Below are 18425 nucleotides of genomic sequence, written 5' to 3' on the forward strand. Positions count from 1 at the left end.
TCTGTAGGCTTCATGCAGCCTTTGCCCTCCCTTCCCTGAGTTTTATGGAGCAGAGAGAAGGGCATTTGTGAATATCCCAGATTCATTACTTGCCTTCCGAACCCAACTCTGAGATCCCCCCAGTTGGGGGCATGAAGGTGAACCCCTCTGTTATCATGCATCACTTCAGTGACAGATTCAGTGGGTTGACTTATGCCACCTTGAGTCCTGCATAGTACAGTACCTACGACTGGGTGTAAGAATCAGCATACAAAAATTAAACCACCATGTTATTCCACGCGGCTGCACAGGAGTAGAACACATAACAGATGTGGGTAAGGCTTCGGGGGAGAAAACACTCGTGAACAAAATGTGACGTCTGTGGTAATGCTCACCAACCTGTTCGGGCTAGAGGCCGCAGCCAGCAGTGCGCAAAGGCACAGAACAGTCCAAATCCCACGACATGCCTGGAAATGAAAACAGAGCAAGGGAACTCCTGTGGTCGACGGACAAACCGCACAAAAGCCCACATTTATACTGGCCACGTCCTGTGTGATCTGTTAGGCCAAGTGTTTTCGCCTCGCGGTCTGCAGACCCATCTATGTTTAAAGGGGTTGCAAAAGATGACTATGATTAATCAAAAGCATGTGAATACCCACAGTTACAATTCAAAGCAGTCCGCACCGCCATTCAAATTTCTGTAGGGGTCTGCAAATGAAAAAACGTTGAAAACCAGCGTGTTAGGCCTTCCGAGCTGTCAGTGTGGTCCTTTCTGATGTTTCTTGGAACTGCCTGTCAGGGCTCAGATCTACCTCTTCTGAAGCACAAGAGCTAAGGGCACGCTTTCCCTAGCACGTCCTAATGCAGAGACGAACTTTACTGAGTAGGACTGTCTCATAAAATATGTTTGGAGAGAGTCTAGCCCAGTGGGGTCCCAATCCTGACTGGAGCCTCCTCTGAAACCCGTGCTAAGGAGAGTTGTTAACAGACGGCCGAGCTGTTCTGATTCCAGCCGGGAGAGGGCAATGGCGCACGCAGGCACGGGGCATCACAGCACTGCCAAACTTCACAGGGCACTGACTTACAGGAAGCCACAGAAAGCCAGACATGGGTGTGCTGCGGTAAAATCACTGTGACAAAACCTGTCAACAAACCAAAGTACCTTGAGGTATGAAAGTCACGATGTGTCAGGCGTGTACAAACCACCGCCGTGGTGAAGTGAAGCCTGTCTGCAAACCACACGACCAGGAAGGCTGAACTGCCTCCAAAGGTGGGTCCTGTGTTGTGTCGCGCTACGTTACATAACTTGACGTTGATATAAATAACACTTGTTCTTAGCCAAAAGGCCAAGAAGCAGTGCAAGATGATACCCAGTAAACAGGGCTCTGACCAGCGCAGAGTTGGTCTATACTGGGCTGCATTGCCAGCCCACTGGGTGGGAATGTAACCATGCAACCAAAGACCCAGTTACCCGTTTGTTTAAACATGTTGGTGCCTCCTTTGAGTGAGCCTGGCCCCGTGGCACCGCTCTGTCCTAGGTGGTTTTATTACCTTTTTCTAGACCTCTGGCCCCCAGCATGTGTTCGCCCCGCTCCAATGAAAATGTGACTGCGACTTATTATTCCAAATATCATGCCTGTTGCCTTGATCTTATCTTGGTTTGATTGCTTGTCTTCACCTTTACCTCCTGTGTTTGGACTGCACACTCACAAGGGCAGGACCTCTTTTCTATCAGATGTGCGTACAACGCGGGGTGCAACGGGGTAAGATCAGGCCGGGAGTCCTGGGACGGTACGAGCGCTGGCGAAGGGTCGGCTCGTACCACGGGCTCGTATCAGGGCTGTCGCGAGCAGACTTAGCACGTCGTTACGGCAGCGGCGAGTGCTGCGCCCGCTCGTCGGTGGAGCTCTCGACCCGGCGCCCTGCTTAATAAATACACGCCGGGCCGCTCTGGAGCTGCTGCCAAAAGCAAATACCTGAACGCGGAGGGAAGCCAGGCATGGGCCTGGCGGATCGTGACGCCAAAGAAAAGACGTAGGAATCTACCAGCGAGGCGGCCTGGAAAAATTAGAGCGAGAAACGCATCAATGACAACGACGAATGCCGGAGCAATGAATGCCACGAATGTCCTCCCAGCGCACCGTACCGCACCGTCCCAGGCCACGGCGACCGATCCCACCGTCCCAGCGCGCGCGATCCAAGTGACGGCACCCACGACACGCGTGCCCGGGGACTGGCGCCGTCCTTTCATTGTGATATCCGCGTTGCAGGGGTCGCAGGCCAGGCCCCTCGCGCTGCGCTCTGCCATGAGCTGGGCGGCCTCGCGCGCCAGGAGACGACAGGCCGGCGCTCCTCGAATGAACTTCGGGCCCCTGGCACGCGACGAGTCCACGGCTCCGCCGGGTCACGGTACCCGCGGCCTCCCCGGGAGAGACGCCGACCCGGGGGCGGTCGCGCAGACGGGCAGGGGAGCGACGGCAGCGAGAGCCGGTGGTCGGTGCGTGCATGCGGCGGCAGCGAGGTCCTCCTTCACGCGGCTCTCGCCAAGGAGGCGGCAAACCGGCACGCGCGCCAGTGTGCGCTCGCCACGCTCCCACGTAGTCGTGGCACAGCCGCTGGCGCTGGCCACGCGGGGCAGGCGGTGAGGGGCGCAGGTGACAGGCCACGGCACTTGGTGGCAGCGAGCGCTGGGGCGGGGCGGGGCAGGGCAGTTGGTGACAGGCCGTCACTGCTGGGGGCAATGGGTGCGGGTGCCAGGCCCGGCCGTGACTGGTGGGGCAAGAGGTGCGGGTGGCAGTTGGCGCCGGGCTGTGACTGCTGGGGGCAGCGGGGACCGGGGCCAGGGGCCAGGCCACGGCACTTGGTAGCAAGGAGCAGCTGGTGCCAGGCCGTGGCTGCTGGGGGCACAGGCGCCAGGCCGCGGTGGGCGCCAGGCCGCAGGGAGCCCCACCCGGCCCGGCTGCCAGCACCCAAGATGGCGGGCGCGCGCGCGGGGGCCGGCGGGGCTGCCCGCACTCAAGAGGGCGGGCGCGGCGTCGCGGGCGGCACGTGACAGCGGCGCCCGGCCTTGGCCCCGCCCCCGCCCCGCCCCGCCGGCCGTGCTCCATGGAGGCCGGGTGAAGCCGCCGCCGCCGCCGCCGCCGCCGGGCCGCGCCGCGCCGCGCCGGGGATGTGCATCGCGCCGCGCCGCCATGTCGCGGGTGAGCGGCCCCGGGCCGGGCGCGGCCAAGGAGAAGCGCTCGTTCAGCAAGAAGCTGTTCCGGGGCCGCGCCGGGGCGGGCTCGGGCTCGGGGTCCGGCTCGGGGTCCGGCTCGGGCTCGGGCTCGGGCTCGCCCCGCGCGCTCGGCAGCTTCATGAGCCGCGTGCTGAAGACGCTGTCCACGCTGTCGCACCTGAGCACGGAGCCCGAGGCGGCGCGGCCGCCCGCCGCCGCCTCCCCCGCCGCCGCCGCCGCGCCCCGCCCGGCCCCGCCGCCCGCGCCCGCGCCCGGCGGCCTGCCCGCCTGCTTCCCGCCGCGCAGCCCCGAGCCGCCGCCCGCCGCCGAGCCCGAGCCCGAGCCCGTGCCCGGCGTGGCGGGGCTGCGCAACCACGGCAACACGTGCTTCATGAACGCCGTGCTGCAGTGCCTCAGCAACACCGAGCTCTTCGCCGAGTTCCTGGCGCTCGAGCAGTACCGCGGCCGGCCCGCCGCCGAGCCCCCGCCGCCGCCGCCCCCGCCGCCGCCGCCGCCCCTCGACAACGGGCTGCCCCCCGCCGAGGTCACGGAGCAGCTGGCGCAGCTGGTGCGCGCGCTCTGGACGCTGGAGTACACCCCGCAGCACAGCCGCGACTTCAAGGTGAGCCCCGCCGCCCGGCCTGCCCCAGCCTTCACGCCTCCTCGTGCCCGCCTCTGCCCCCGCTGACACCGGCTGTCCGGCGCCCGCCTGCCCGCCCGCCCGGCGGGCTTTCGGGAGGGTGCAGCGGGTCCTCCGTCCTCTTCTACTCTTCCGCCGCGCCCGACACAAGCCGGTGGTTGTGGCCTCACCCGCTTGGTGAGGCACCTTGGTAAGGGGGGCACACGCGTGTCCTCCAGCGCCCAGTCAGCGCCCGCGGGTGTCCCCCCACGCCCGATCGCACCAGCTGGGAAGCGAGGGCGGCGCTTTGTGCTCACGGGGGGCACCGGTGCCTAAGCACCCCCCACGCTCCCTACACGTTGTCCCTGGCACCTGGCTTTACAAGCAGCGCCCGATGCGGACCGGCCGGGGGTCCGCTACCGACCACACTGTGCGTTTCAGGCAACGTTTTATTGCCCCTGCCTCTGAGCAGCGTGCAGTTGCGGGGGGGGAGCAGCAAGCACCAGGCGGGCCTTCTCAGGTTTTCGGGGGAACCAAAACTGGAGGTAAACCTGACGGCGCGCATGCAGGAACCACCGGTTTCTTGCCCGGAGAGCTGTTTGTTAACCGGGCTGTATCCCTAACTCCTATTGTTGCGATGGTTTGCTTTCTAGGATTAGACGCGTTTTCCTTCGATTTGGAGGCCAGTCTCCTGACCTGGTGCTCCTGCCCTGGTTTTTTCACATAAATCTCCTCTGAAACACTTTGCGCCTAGCGACGCTTGTGTCAGACCAGGGACTAAGTTTGGTGAATGTCCTGCGTATCCGATTCTCATCTTAAACTTTATTCTGAAGCGTCATGGAGGGGGATTCCAGAGCTCTTGCCCCATCTTGAACATGTTAAAGGCCGGCCCCCCAAACCTTGCTGAGCGCCTGCAGTGCCGGCTCGCTGCTGGGAGCTGAAGGGGACACATCAGCCCTGTCTCCTTGGCAAGGCTGAGCAACAAGTTGTGTTCCGTGTGCTGTGTAAACAGTGCTCTTCCTCAAGTAGCTTTCTGTAATCAGCTTTGCTTTTGCCTGAGGCAACACTTTTCCTCTGGCTCTTTGGTTTCAAAGTGTGCAAACAGTCCCACTGTTCTTCGCCTCGTGGCTGGATCACCAGCTTTAATGCTAGTTGGATGCTTCCGAGGACCACCAAGTGGTCTCCCTGCCATCCATCCGCAGCACAGCTACCACCGATGCTGTAACGTAGCCAGAGCACCGCACAAAGGCAGGACGGGTTTCCTGGCTGCCCTGTCCCATGTGACACAAGTCACTGTGTTTGTGGTGTAATCCCTTGTAGTTGCTGTGGGACCTGACACTGGTTATTCAGTAGGCACAGCTGACTGGCATGGGTAGTCCTGTCCTGGAGATGCAGGTTTTATGCCAGGCTTCCTGGGGTTCAGTCTTTGTGGTGCCAGCCACCTCCAAAATGTTCTGCTGCTTTTGCAAAAGTTGATCTTAAATTCTGTATCTTTGCCACCTCCGTGGTAGCTTTGCTGCCTTATGCCTACCTCGTGTTTCCTGCTGGTTTCAAGTGTACTCTTCAGTCCTTTCTGTAAACTGTTCATACAGCCTTTGCAATACTCGGTGCATTTACCCCAGAAGTGGCACAAGTCTGTGGTGGGCAAAATAAAGCTCTGAACTCCTAGGGCTGAGGGGCATTAGGCGAAACTTCTCTAAGTGTATCCTTGGCTTGACTTGGCTTCTCTTCCAGCATAGCAGGTTTGTTTAAGGTACTACTTTATAATAATGCCTCTGGAGTACCCACATTCTGGGCTACCATGGAGGATTCAAGAGGTAGAGTGGAACTTGCAGTCTGCTAACCTCCAGGACTTTGCTGTCGGACAGGCGACAGAGAGGATTCACAGGGTCATTGCAAGACTGGTCAGCAGTGTGGGGTGTGGGCTTGATGTGGTTCCTGGTATTTTTGTTGCCTTTATCACAGGTATGGCAGTGCAGTCAGTGGAGGCCACCAGCTGTCCTGCTGTATTCTTGATCTGAACAGTTAAGCCATGTCAGATGGCAGGGATGGGTACTCTTCTCTGCTGTATTTCTATACTGAAAGTAGCAGCAACCTGTTCCACGTTGCCTGCTCAGATAGATCCTTGAGGCAATGCAGAGTTCGGACTTCCCAGTCTTCTGGGCTGAGCCTGCGGTCCACACCTGTCCCTGTGCCGCTCCTGTGTTTCCATACAGTAAATCCACTGATGCCAGTCCATTGTAGCCCTCTGCTCTTCCCGTGTTCTGGTTTGGAGAGGCCTTGGTTATTTCTGTTTAAAGCTGGTCCCTATCAAGTTCTGTTGTCTCTCTCCGAACCACGGATGCGTGACGGGGCTGATTGCTTGTCCGTCACAGTGTGCTTAGCTGCAGTGTAGCTGCGCACAAGCGAGTAGACACTAGCTTTCAGCACTAAGTTCCCTTCTGGCTACAGGACTATAGCTAGCCAGAGCACTGGAAGAACAGCCGCTTTGAGCAGCAGCGGTAACGAAACCAGGTGTGGAAGCACTGGGGAAATGACCATCTTCCTACGAATGTGCTGTGCCACGTGCTTCCCAAAGAGAGAAGGAGGGGTGGTCTGCCATAAGGAGCCTGTGGTGTAGAAGGCAGTCTCTGAAGTCCCTGTTGCATTTGCTGCTATCAGACTGTAAGAAGAATGTATATGGAAGTTCAGAAATGACTTCAGAGCAGCTTACGCAGCAGAGGTGCTCAGATACGGCTGTGAAAGAAGAGAAGGGGACACAAACACCTACACAGAAAAGGTGTCTGCTCTTAAAAGATTTTAGAACATTTTACTCTGCTCCCTGTCACTTCTCACACCCTGCGCGAGGTGGGTGAATTCCTTTCTAGACCTTCACTTAGATGTGAGAGCTGCATCTATCACGAGGTCCCTTGGGCCTGCTGGAGAGTCTCGGAAGCAGCTTGCAGCAGAGCATCCTACCAAAATAGATCCCTTTCACATCTGCAAAGGGTGGGTGGGCTTGAGACAAAGTCACTGCATGCCAAGTACTCAGCTGCTCCTTTGCAAGGGACCAACCCCTATTCGAGTGGGTTAAATACCTTCAGAAGTGTTGAGCACTGCAGACCAGCTTTTAAATCCAGCGTTAAGCAGCATTGTGTCTGCTAGCTGACAGGTTTTCACATGCCTTTAAAGGTGTAAGCACACTCGCTTGGGTATGATTGCAGGTGCTGTCAAGTACAGGAAAAGGGGGGACTGGGTTTTCAATTTAAGAAAACAAAATAAAAATAAACCCAGAGCTGGTGACGGCTGTGTCTGGTAACAGGGCAGAATCTTCCCTAGCTTTTGCCTTTAGTTTCTAAAAACAGTTTTAATAAGGCTAAAAGCTTCTGGAGAAGAGCAGCATATCCCCCAACCTGACAGGAGCTCCTGTGCAGATTTCTTGGATGCTCTGAAAGCTCTTAGTCTGTAGCCAGCATGGTACAGAGATTCATGGCACCTCTCTGTGGTTTGGGATGGATTGCTGCTGATCCCGTGTTTCAGCAGAGGCGAGATGTTGACGTGTCCCTCCGTCTGAGCCGTGACCGACAGGGGCCTCGAGTGGGGCAGGTCTCCAGACTCTTTATCCTTCTCTGTCTCTGTCACAGTTGAGGGATTACTTCTTTCTCTGTGGTAGCCTGGGAGTAACTATTCAACCTATGGTCCATGAATCATAATGGTTGTTTTTTCCTTTTCCCCCCTCAACCCCTCAAAAACGGGGGAAAAAAATGAGTTAAAAGGAAGGGGTCATATGGCACACCTCATTTAGCGGCTGCAGGAATCGTGTGGACCTGTCCTAGGTAACCTGCAGCGAGAACGGAAAGGAATATTTGCATAGTGAGCGATCGGTGTCCGCTCCGTGGTGGAAACTGCAAAGGCCAGGGTGCTCCCAGCATCTCTCCTATTCTCTTGGGAATGGTGATCCAAGACCCTGGGTCCAGGTCCTGTCTGCAGAGTGCAAGGTTTCCTGTATACCCAGCCCTCTATGGGAAGCGCTTATCCTTGTAGCAGAGGTATTGTGTCCCTGCAGACCATTGAGAGTAGCTTTGCACGTGGAGTCTGCAGCCATTCCCGGCCAGGTGAGGAATGGATCTGGTGCAGGAAGAGGAGGTCTTTGGAGGGAGTGCCGTCTGATGGAAGAGAGCTGCCTTGTAACTTTTTATACATAGTGTGTCAGCACTGTCCTGGGTGTTGGGATGCTGACTGTGTGAATGCATTGGTTTGATGTGATGGGGGGGCAGGAAAGGAAAAGGGTCCCAGGGGTGCAGGGTCAAGCAGCTGCATGCATTTAAAATGCTGCTTGACAGTTAGGCCAATGCAGGTTACCATCTGGAGATGGTAAGCAGTGATGTAAGCTAGACTCTGTTTTAACATCCTTTTTCTGAGTGGGTGGCTCCTTCAGTTTAATGATACTCCACAGAGCGCTCTCTAGTCTCTGTACATGGCTGGTGACAAGCTCCTGGAAGGAAGAGACAAGGGTGCCCAAACCAAGCCTGCCTTTGGAGTAATCACAGGTGGTATGTAGAGGTCTGTAGCCAGGGCTGTTCTCGGGCTGGTCTGTGTGGGAGAAGGAAAGCTGTGTGGCCTGACCCTTAGGGTTACATTTGAAAAGAGCAGATGGGATAGAGGTGCAGCTATAGTCCTGTAGCCAAGACCATCTCCTTTCAGATGGCGCTCTCTCCAAGCACATAGATGCCAGCCCACTGGGTGATTCAGTCTTGGTCTGCATTTAGGACTGTAGCTTAGCCATACCTAACTTAGTTTCACCATAATTGGATGCTGTATTGAATATCTTATTGACAGAACTCGACCCTTCTGTCACTGCTCCTTTGCTCCTGAGGTTGTTATAAAAATCAGCCTGATGGCAGCTCTTGCTTGCATCAGAAGTATTGATGTTTGCATTTGTCTGTACAGCAGCCTTTTGCCATTGGTTTTGGGAGCACAGCAATATGAAAGGGTGAGAGGAGGCTCCAAGGGAGGCCTGGAAGAATTGGGGTGGATGAGGCGACGTGTGTCCTTTCTCCACTTCCAGTGGCTCCCGTGCTCATGTTGAATGTAACAGCCAGCTGCTTCTGACTGCTCAGCACTCTTCTTTCTGTCCAGGCAGAGCTGCCGCTTGCATAACAGTGCCAGTCTTGCAGCCTGCGAGTCCTTTTTCCTGTCTGTGATGGATATGGTTGTGCCAACAAGCATCTACTGAACAAGCAGGAGCTGGGCCTGAGACTTGTTTTTCACAGGAGACTCCCCGTTTCTCTCGCTCGGCATGGCTTTTGGGCTCTGTGACAGTTTACCTAGAATAATCTCTGCCATAAAGATGCAGCCTGAGATCTTCAAAGCTGCTTAAGGGATCTGGGTCCCTGGATTTTCATTAACATTAATGAGAAAAGCGCTTTGGAAAGCCCATCTGCGCTTTCTCCTAACTCCTTTAACTGGCCTTCCTTGGGGTTTTGTTCTTCTGTCTGATCGGGCTTCTCCTGGGAGCAATCCTAATTTTTCCCTGTCTTCTTTTCTTAATCACTAATGCTATCTGCCCATCAGTGTCAGGTTATAGTAGGCAGGCCGTAAAATGTCATTCGTGGGCTCGCTCTGTCGCCGTGATGCTCCGTGTACTATGCGCTGCAGACTGCCTTACTTTTATAAACTCGCACAAAAGATGGAAAGTCCCATGTTTGTTTTTGTAAGTTCAGTCACTTGCTGTTGATGGTGGGGTTGGATCTGAACCCAGAATGGACCGGTGCCAGGACAGCTGTAAATCTGATCGCTGTGTTGGAATGACAACAGTGTTCCTGTCTTGCAATAACCCTTAGCTGGTGGATGGGAAGGGCAGGGTTTCCAGAGGTGCAGGCTTTGGGGACACTTCTCTGAGACCACATGCATGGGGCATGGCTTCTTCTCTGCAGAGCCGTGGGCGTGGGAAGACTGATTCCAAGAAGTCTTGTCTGCCTGCGGGATTTCTGGTGTGTGCATCACTGAGGAACCAAATGACACGTTGGGCTTGGACTTATTAAAGGCCTAAGTGAGCATTTAAGATTTGGTTTAAATTCCCGAGCACTTATTTGGCATAAGTTTTGCTGCCTCTGCTCCTTGGAGACACAAAACACCTCCCACAGGCCAGTGCTGACTCTCAGTGGTTTTTCATGAGTATCCCCATTTCTAGAAAGGTAGAGAATCTAAAACCCCTGTGCAAGGCAGGGATGTCTTGTCCAGCATCCTCAGAGGGCTGCTTATTTTCCAGGAGGGAGAGAAGTAGGAATTATAGTATATGAGCAACTCATGACGGTAAAACAGCCCACAATACCAGTGTTCAATCCAAAATATTCCACAACAGGTTCAAATCCTGTGGGGTATAAAAGTGACATCCTGATGGGGGACGGGACAATGAGCGAGGTACATTGGACAGGTGCCTGGCTGGGATCACATGATCCACTACATGTCCCACTGAGGTCCCTTCTGACCCTAGAATCTGTGAACATTTTATATAAAACTTTTAAAATCTTGCTGCTTGCACAAGTACAACGAAACAATGTCTCCTGAACCAGTTTTGGACAAGCCCATTCAAATGGTGAAATCGCACTGAACAAGGGCAGGGATAACGAAGCGACTCGATCCAGTGTAAACAGGTGGCCGTAGTCCATCTTCTGTATTAGGCAGCGCTAGGGAAGTGGTCCTGAGATGAAAGGCCTTCTTGTAATTCTTGTCTTCCCTTTCTGACTGTTTCTATTCCACATCCTACTGAAATTCTGATTTTGCAAAGGGCTTGGTATTTCTCTCTAGGTGTTTTTCTTCAGCTGAATGTAGTTATAAGTTGGACGGACAGCGGACTATGGCCGTTCCCTTGTCACTCTTGCCTGTGATTAACAAGTGCCATGCAGATCAATGCTGAAGCAGTCAGCCAGCTTTAAAGTGCCTCTTTCCTGGTAGATGGAGGATGTTAGATGTCTCTTTTGGCCTGACCTGGTGTCATTTGGTCCATACTGGCACTATGAGAAGACCTGGAAAGTTCTTTTTCCTTGCACCTGCAGTCGCTTGGGGCGCCTCTACACGAGCAGCGAGGCTGCTCTGACGCGCTGTGATTGCAGTGTGCCAGAGCAGACTCAAATAATCGAGTTGTCTGCAGCGTGGCAATTACTGTGCTCCAGCATCTCGTGTATCGGCGTCCCCATGCTTAAAAATGGTGGTGGGGGCACCTTTAACTAAAGCTCTTTGCTGCCATTTTTAAGCACCAGGACACTGATACATGAGACACTTCAGATGCTTTTAATTAGAGTGGCTCTCGGAGCCACTCTAACTAAAGTGTGTGCCCCCCTTTTGGAACACGTCTATAAATGTCCTTGGGCTCAGAGTCCAAAAAGTCCAGACAGTTTGCTAACCTGTCAGTTCTAGGGGCAGTGGACTCCCTTCCGGGTCGTAGTTTCCTATGCTGTAGTCCTCATGTCCAGTACGGCCATCAGCTCCTTTTACTCTGCAGAGAGTGCTGGTTGCTGTTTCTGAACTATCCGTCTAGTGCAGAATGAGGCTCTCGTCACACTGGTCTGCTCTGACTGTTTCTCTTTATGCAAGAAGGAATTTGGCGCTCCTTTGTTCCTTAGCCACTGGAGACTATTCCTTCATGCTGGATGCAGTTTCCACCGGGGCAGCAAAACCATTCATGTGCTACTTCATGAGTAGATCGCAAGTTCTAGCCTGTCCCACTTCAGTACTAGTGAATAGGATGCAGGCATGAATCCAGTCACCTCATCGAGGTGAGTCTTTTTCAGCCAGTTTCCCATGTTGATAGTGGTGGTGTGGGCTCACTGCTGGCGTCTTGGCTGCTTCGTTTTTCTGGCTTGACTTTTGAGCAAGCAGGGGAACTAATACCTCCGCTTGCCTCTGCCCGCTCATTTAAGAGCTAGTGCTAGTAAAGGAGGAGATTCTGAAATAGAGGGGTATTGCAGCTACCCCGTGCACTGGCACTGTTGTCTGATGCTTTGCCCTATAAAAATAGACAGCGTATTTGAAATCCCTCAGTGTCATAGTTGTGCAACTTGGGTTTTGTCAAGAGTAAATGTGACTTGCTGTTCACAGGGTGCTATAGTCCAGCAAAGTGAGTTATCTTATTTAATGGCCAGGAAGGTCTGAGCGCATTTCATTTGCTTTTACTGCTTATCTGTTGTTGCTACCGGGAGACTCCAAGCATCTTTCAAAGTGCTAGCCAGAATTTGCTGTCTTTTTTTTTTAAAATGCTTTCTGGAACAAGTTCCTGGCTGCCTGGGGTAGGTTGCTGCTTTGATCTGTCAAGTCCAGTGACTTGCTGGGGATTTGAAGGGTTAGTCTTAAGTTGTTAGGTGGAGAAAGACAAAGTCCCACCATTCACGCAGGTTCCTATCCTGCGTACAGGACCTCCACCTGACACAGGAGGTACACGGTCCCACTAGGGGGAATGCCATACTGGACCTGGTATTGGCAACGGGGTATGACATGGTCGGGGACCTACAGATCAGCGGTCACCTGGGGAACAATGACCACCAAATAATAGAATTCACCATAAGGCGTAGAGTGGGTAAGGTAACTAGTAGGGTGGAAGTGCTGGACTTTAGGAAGGCTGACTTCAGCGAGCTCAGGCGTTTAGTCAAGGACGCACTGCAGAGTAAGAGATTTGACGAGATGGGAGCCCAGGAAGGGTGGCTGTGCCTTAAGGAAACTATCCTTCGGGCACAGAGGGAGACGATCCTGATGTGAGGGAAAGGGGCCAGAAAGCTTTCCTGGCTGACCAGAGAAATCCAGGGCAGCCTACAGGCTAAAAGGGGGGCATATAAAAAGTGGAAACAGGGAGAGATTACTAAAGAGGAGTATACTTCTTCTGCTCGCACTTGTAGGGAGGCAGTCAGACGGGCCAAAGCTACCACGGAGCTGAGGATGGCATCCCAAGTTAAGGACAACAAGAAATTGTTCTTTAGATATATAGGGAGTAAAAGGAAGGCCCAGGGAGGAATAGGACCCCTGCTAAATGGGCAGAAGCAATTGGTGATGGACAGGGGGGACAAGGCTGAACTCCTCAACGAGTTCTTTGCCTCAGTGTTCCTAAGCGAGGGGCACGACAAGTCTCTCACTGGGGTTGTAGAGAGGCAGCAGCAAGGCGCCAGACTGCCATGCGTAGATCCTGAGATGGTGCAGAGTCACTTGGAAGAACTGGATGCCTTTAAGTCGGCAGGCCCGGATGAGCTCCATCCGAGGGTGCTGAAGGCACTGGACGACATCATTGCAGAGCCACTGGCGGGAATATTCGACTGCTCGTGGCGCATGGGCCAAGTCCCGGAGGACTGGAAAAGGGCCAATGTTGTCCCCATTTTCAAGAAGGGGAGGAAGGAGGATCCAGGCAACTATATAGGCCAGTCAGTCTCACCTCCATCCTTGGCAAAGTCTTTGAAAAAATTATCAAGGCTCACATTTGCGAGAGCCCGGCAGGACAAATTCTGCTGAGGGGAAACCAGCACGGGTTTGTGGCGGGCAGATCGTGCCTGACCAATCTAGTCTCTTTCTATGACCAGGTTACGAAATGCCTGGACGCAGGAGTAGGGGTTGACGTCCTATACTTAGACTTCAGGAAGGCCTTCGATACGGTATCCCACCCCATACTGGTGAACAAGCTAAGAGGCTGTGACGTGGATGACTACACAGTCCGGTGGGTGGCGAATTGGCTGGAGGGTCGCACCCAGAGAGTCGTGGTGGATGGGTCGGTCTCGACCTGGAAGGGTGTGGGCAGTGGGGTCCTGCAGGGCTCGGTCCTTGGACCGATACTCTTCAATGTCTTCATCAGCGACTTGGATGAGGGAGTGAAGTGTACTCTGTCCAAGTTTGCGGAGGACACACAAATGTGGGGAGAAGTTGTTCCCTGCCCTCCGGCGTGTCTGCTACAAGCAGACCTGGACAGGTTGGACAAATGGGCAGAAAACAACAGGATGCAGTTCAACAAGGAGAAATGCAAAGTGCTGCACCTAGGGAGGAAAAATGTCCAGCACACCTACAGCCTAGGGAATGACCTGCTGGGTGGCACAGAGGTGGAGAGGGATCTTGGAGTCCTAGTGGACTCCAAGATGAGCGTGAGTCGGCAGTGTGACGAAGCCATCAGAAAAGCCAATGGCACTTTATTGTGCATCAGCAGATGCATGACAAATAGATCCAAGGAGGTGATACTTCCCCTCTATCGGGCACTGGTCAGACCGCAGTTGGAGTACTGCGTGCAATTCTGGGCGCCGCACTTCAAGAGGGATGTGGATAACCTGGAGAGGGTCCAGAGAAGGGCCACTCGTATGGTTAAGGGCCTGCAGACCAAGCCCTACGAGGAGAGACTGGGGCACCTGGACCTCTTCAGCCTCCGCAAGAGAAGGTTGAGAGGCGACCTTGTGGCTGCCTATAAGTTCATCACGGGGGCAAAGAAGGGAATTGGTGAGTATTTATTCACCAAGGCGCCCCCGGGGGTTACAAGAAACAATGGCCACAAGCTAGCAGAGAGCAGATTTAGACTGGACATTAGGAAGAACTTCTTCACAGTTCGAGTGGCCAAGGTCTGGAACGGGCTCCCAAGGGAGGTGGTGCTCTCCCCTACCCTGGGGGTCTTCAAGAGGAGGTTAGATGAGTATCTAGCTGGGGTCATCTAGACCCAGCACTCTTTCCTGCTTATGCAGGGGGTCGGACTCGATGACCTATTGAGGTCCCTTCCGACCCTAACATCTCTGAGTCTGTGAACCTGAAAGTGAGATGCAGGAGATGCTGACTCAGGTTTGTAGTGTGGGTTTTGCAGCAAAGAGGAGTAGCAGTGCAGCCTGACATCTCCAGAAGGCAAGGAACTAAATGCAGTGGATGCCAAGGAGGAGGAAGGAAAGAGAAATCAATGTGGAGCAGCATTGTGGCTGTCCGTTGCTTTGCCAGCTAGCCCTAAAAGCTTTTGTTAATTAGATATGTGATCTCGGAGGAGGCTGGAAGCTGGAATTTACGTCACATTCTCCAGGTATGACCTCCGATATCCTTAACTGTCACGAAGTTCATGTGGAATTAAGCACCGAACCAGCTTTTTCTTAGTCTCTGTTGACACCTGTTATAAGGGGTGAGAGACTGACTTGTTCTTGTGAATTTAAACTCGGCCCACGTTCTGTCTGAAGTCCTGGTTGCATTAATAAATGGTTTGCCAATGGCTGTCCTGTTTGAAAACTTGACTTTTTTTAAAAAGTGGAAGTAGGTTATTTTTACTTTTGGGCATGACCGATCTCATCGTTGACCACATCTAAAATGGATGGGGCCATATAGCAGAGGGAAAGATAAGGTGGTGTCTTAGTGGGCTTAGTCTTCCTGGAGACAGGATGCTCCGGACAAGGCAGAAGGCTGAGAAGGGAAACGGAGGCATGGGGATGAGAAGTGCCTGGCCCACGATGACACGGCAGGTCATAGCGGAGGACTCCGGTCCTGAGTTCTCTTCACTAAAGCGTGCTGCTTTCTGTGCATCTTTACTTTGCATCCTCGTGTGAAAGAGCAACCTTTCCTCCTTCCTCAACAGCATCCTGCCCACTGGTTAGAGATCTGGGTTTGGCCAGCGGATGCCTCGCTGACTGTGCGCTCAGCACCATCCCAAGTCATTTGGCCCTGGCAGAAAGCTAACTTGATAGACAAGTTGGAGCCAGTGTGGTACGGACCAGTTGCTTTTTATTCTTTAACAAACTCGGAGCAAACTAGAAATGGGAGCCAGTCAGTGCAATAGCAGCCAGGCTTGCCAGACTCCTGGCAGGGGGCTGACGGGAGGTGCTCCGGGGATTTGTAGTCGATGCGGGCTGAGAATCCACTGTTCTGCTTCCTCTGATGTCGGGACCTGTTGAAGCCATGATGTTTCTTGAGGGGAATGAGCAGGCTACAGCGCTTGCCTTTCTTTGAACAGTACCTCATGTGAGGCCCCGGCGGTGGCACGCTGCCACTGAAGTGCTCACCATTCCCTTTGCAATGCCGTGCTTTGTGCTGTCTGGTAATGAGTCTTGTTGACAAGTTTAGATGTGGATAAAGGTTCGGAAAGCGGCTCCTGGCACTTTTGCTTCCAGTGAGGAGATAAAGCTTGGTTCATCTCTGTGCTGGCTGATTGACAGAGATTTCCTTTCCAAAAGACAGAGTTTTATAACCCAGTAGTAAAATTCAGTCACCGGGGGGGAAGGATTCTGTTAATCCACAGTAGAAGCACCCTATTTTTCACTCCTTGGGCAGAGTGCATGGTCGCCAAGTGCCCTAGGAGAAGCCGTGGGGAGCCAGCCCAATACAGCGAGCCATGTATCACTTGGAGGCAGATCCCAGAGCTTTTATGCAGCTTGGGGATGTTATGTGCGTGTGGCTTACTTTCCTTTGCTGAATCCTTAATTCTACGCACTAATACTGGATAGCTTGGTGCTTGCTTGGCCAGGTGGCACGGCCTCTGCATGTGAAGGCTAGAATTGGCATGCAGGGGTTGAGCGATATAGTGCAAACCTTATTGGCAGCAAGGGAGCCCAGCAAAATGTGGAGCAAAAGTCATTAAGGGGACTGTAAAACCAGCTATTTCGGAATGAAATAAGTACCCAGAAGCTGGCTCGTAATATAAAGAGCATGGTGAAGTTGCTGTCTTTGACCTAGGAGCTGCTTTGGGATTCATTAGGATACAGTAGTCATGGGCAAATGGCTTTCTAGTGCTGATGTTCTGTTTGAAGTGGCTGTTTGCTTTCTGGCTCATGCTAAATGAGATTAGAAATTGTGATGAAGCGAGTCACGGTTCTGTGGCTGGCTGGTCCCTGTTGGCCCCTGCTTTTCAGTGTTCATTCAGCAGAGCCAAGCCCCTTGCAGACAGATCTTTCTCCAGTGACATTAGGTGCTGTGTGAAGCGAGTAAACCCAGGCCTTTGCGGGGCAGCATTAGGAGTTTTAGGAAGGTCGCTGAGGAGACTATTTGAACAATTGTCTTCCTGTTCTCTAAATATTCCCCACGTAGATCAGCCTTGCATTGAAAAAAGAGAGCAGTCACAAGCAGCCCCTCTTCTGCAGGAGAAGGGGGTTTATGTTGGGGTCTAAACCATGACCAACATCTGGACACCCAGGAGGAATGACTCTCCAAATCAGCTGGAGGGCAAGGGGGTGCCAGGCTTCTGTCTGCTGGTGCAGGCTGGGCCCGCTGGGATGAATTCATGGTTTCTGGAGGTCTTTGCAGAGCCCAGCCCAGCCCAGCAGCATGACCGACCTAGAGTTCATCCCATCTCCCAAGCTTAAAGCCACAATCCCTGCCAGAAAAGCACATCAAATCCAGGGGCATCAGCAACTCGAAGGTTAACCTGCAACCTGTGGTGGCCCGGATGCTCTTCCCTCTGTCTGCTGCCATGGCTTGATCGTTTTGCCCATGGTTTCCTCTGCTTGTCCCTTCCTGCTGGGAAGCAGGAGCCTCTCCTTTCCCCTCACCCTTCCATATCCATGCCCTGCTCTGTCCCCTCTTGCCCCAAACTGCATTTCTCTGTTGCTTGCTGCCTGCTTGTGGAAGTGGAGCAGTTGGAAGGGAGACTGGTCCATCTGTTTCTGCCTCCCTTGTGCTGGCTGCCAGCAGCTGAGCCAGCTGCTCTGTAACCAGAAGCGGTGCCAGTCCCTTGGTGGCAGGGTCAGCTCCAGGGTTGGTCAATGGCCAGGAAAGAGCAAAGCAGTCGGTGCCAGCAAGGTCCCTGCCTTCCTCTGGGTTGGGCATCACCATTCCTCCAGGAACCTCATCTCCTTGGCAGACAAGTGGAAGTGCAAACCATCCCCTTCTGGTCGTGTAATGTGTTTGTTACTGTTTTCCAAGTATTCCTCTGCAGAAGCAACAGTCCCTTCTCCCTTCGTGAAGCTGGGAGGGTGGTGTAGGGCCGGGGCTGCTGCGCTGATGCCAGGCCCAGGTCGGTGCCCTCTCCTACACGCAGCACGAGGTTTGGGTGAATAAAGATTCCTGTTTCCCCAGAACTTTGCAACATGCAGAGAAAGGGAAAGAATAAAAACCCTGTCCCGATAACATCTGTGCCATTGTGTTCTCCAGGACTCTCATCCGTTCGTGCATTGAATCCTTTCCACACCTGTTTCCTATCAGGCGTGCACTGGAAAACAGGAGGTTGACACTTCTTTTCCATTAAAGTCTTTGTGCTCAGTGGAACAGAAATGGCGAGTAGGAGAATTACTGGCTTCCCACCATTGGAATGACTTATTGGTTTGTGACCAGAGCAAGAGGTGAACAGTTCTTGGGCTTTCTCTACACTTGGGTAGCTGCAGTCTCAACATAGATGGTTTGGGGCGGGGGGTGAACAGTGACTCACTTTGTACAGTATACTTGCACTGCGGGCTTGTGTTGCTGTGGCTGTCCCTCTGTCAGCAAAACCCCCAATGTGCTGATCCCTAAGCGTTACGTTATCCTTGCCCTTTCCTTCCATGTGTCTGCGGCTGCCACTCGTTGCTGACAGCAGCGTGATCGCTCGCCTGTTGTGACTTGCAGAGCTCCCTGCTGCCTTGTCACTGAACGAGCACAGGTCTGTGACCCGGTGACATGGAACAAGAGGGACTGTATCCCCTTACTGAGCCGTTGCATTATCCACAGTCTGATCTA

General features: G+C 53.6%; 1 protein-coding gene across 3 annotated transcripts in view; it reads left to right on the top strand.

The window, feature by feature from the left end:
* Positions 1-3106: 3106 nt before the first annotated feature.
* Positions 3107-18425, top strand: part of USP31 (ubiquitin specific peptidase 31) — a 44871-nt gene continuing 29552 nt past the window's right edge. For 2 of the 3 annotated variants that reach the window (XM_019485451.2, XM_059716813.1), the window contains exon 1: positions 3107-3815. In XM_019485451.2, the coding sequence (XP_019340996.2) occupies positions 3171-3815 (645 nt within the window). In that variant the 5' untranslated portion in view covers positions 3107-3170. The remainder of the gene's footprint in view (positions 3816-18425) is intronic. The other variant, XM_059716814.1, reaches the window with a different exon arrangement.

Source organism: Alligator mississippiensis, chromosome 13 (genome assembly GCF_030867095.1).
Source record: "Alligator mississippiensis isolate rAllMis1 chromosome 13, rAllMis1, whole genome shotgun sequence".
Classification (NCBI taxonomy): Eukaryota; Metazoa; Chordata; order Crocodylia; family Alligatoridae; genus Alligator; species Alligator mississippiensis.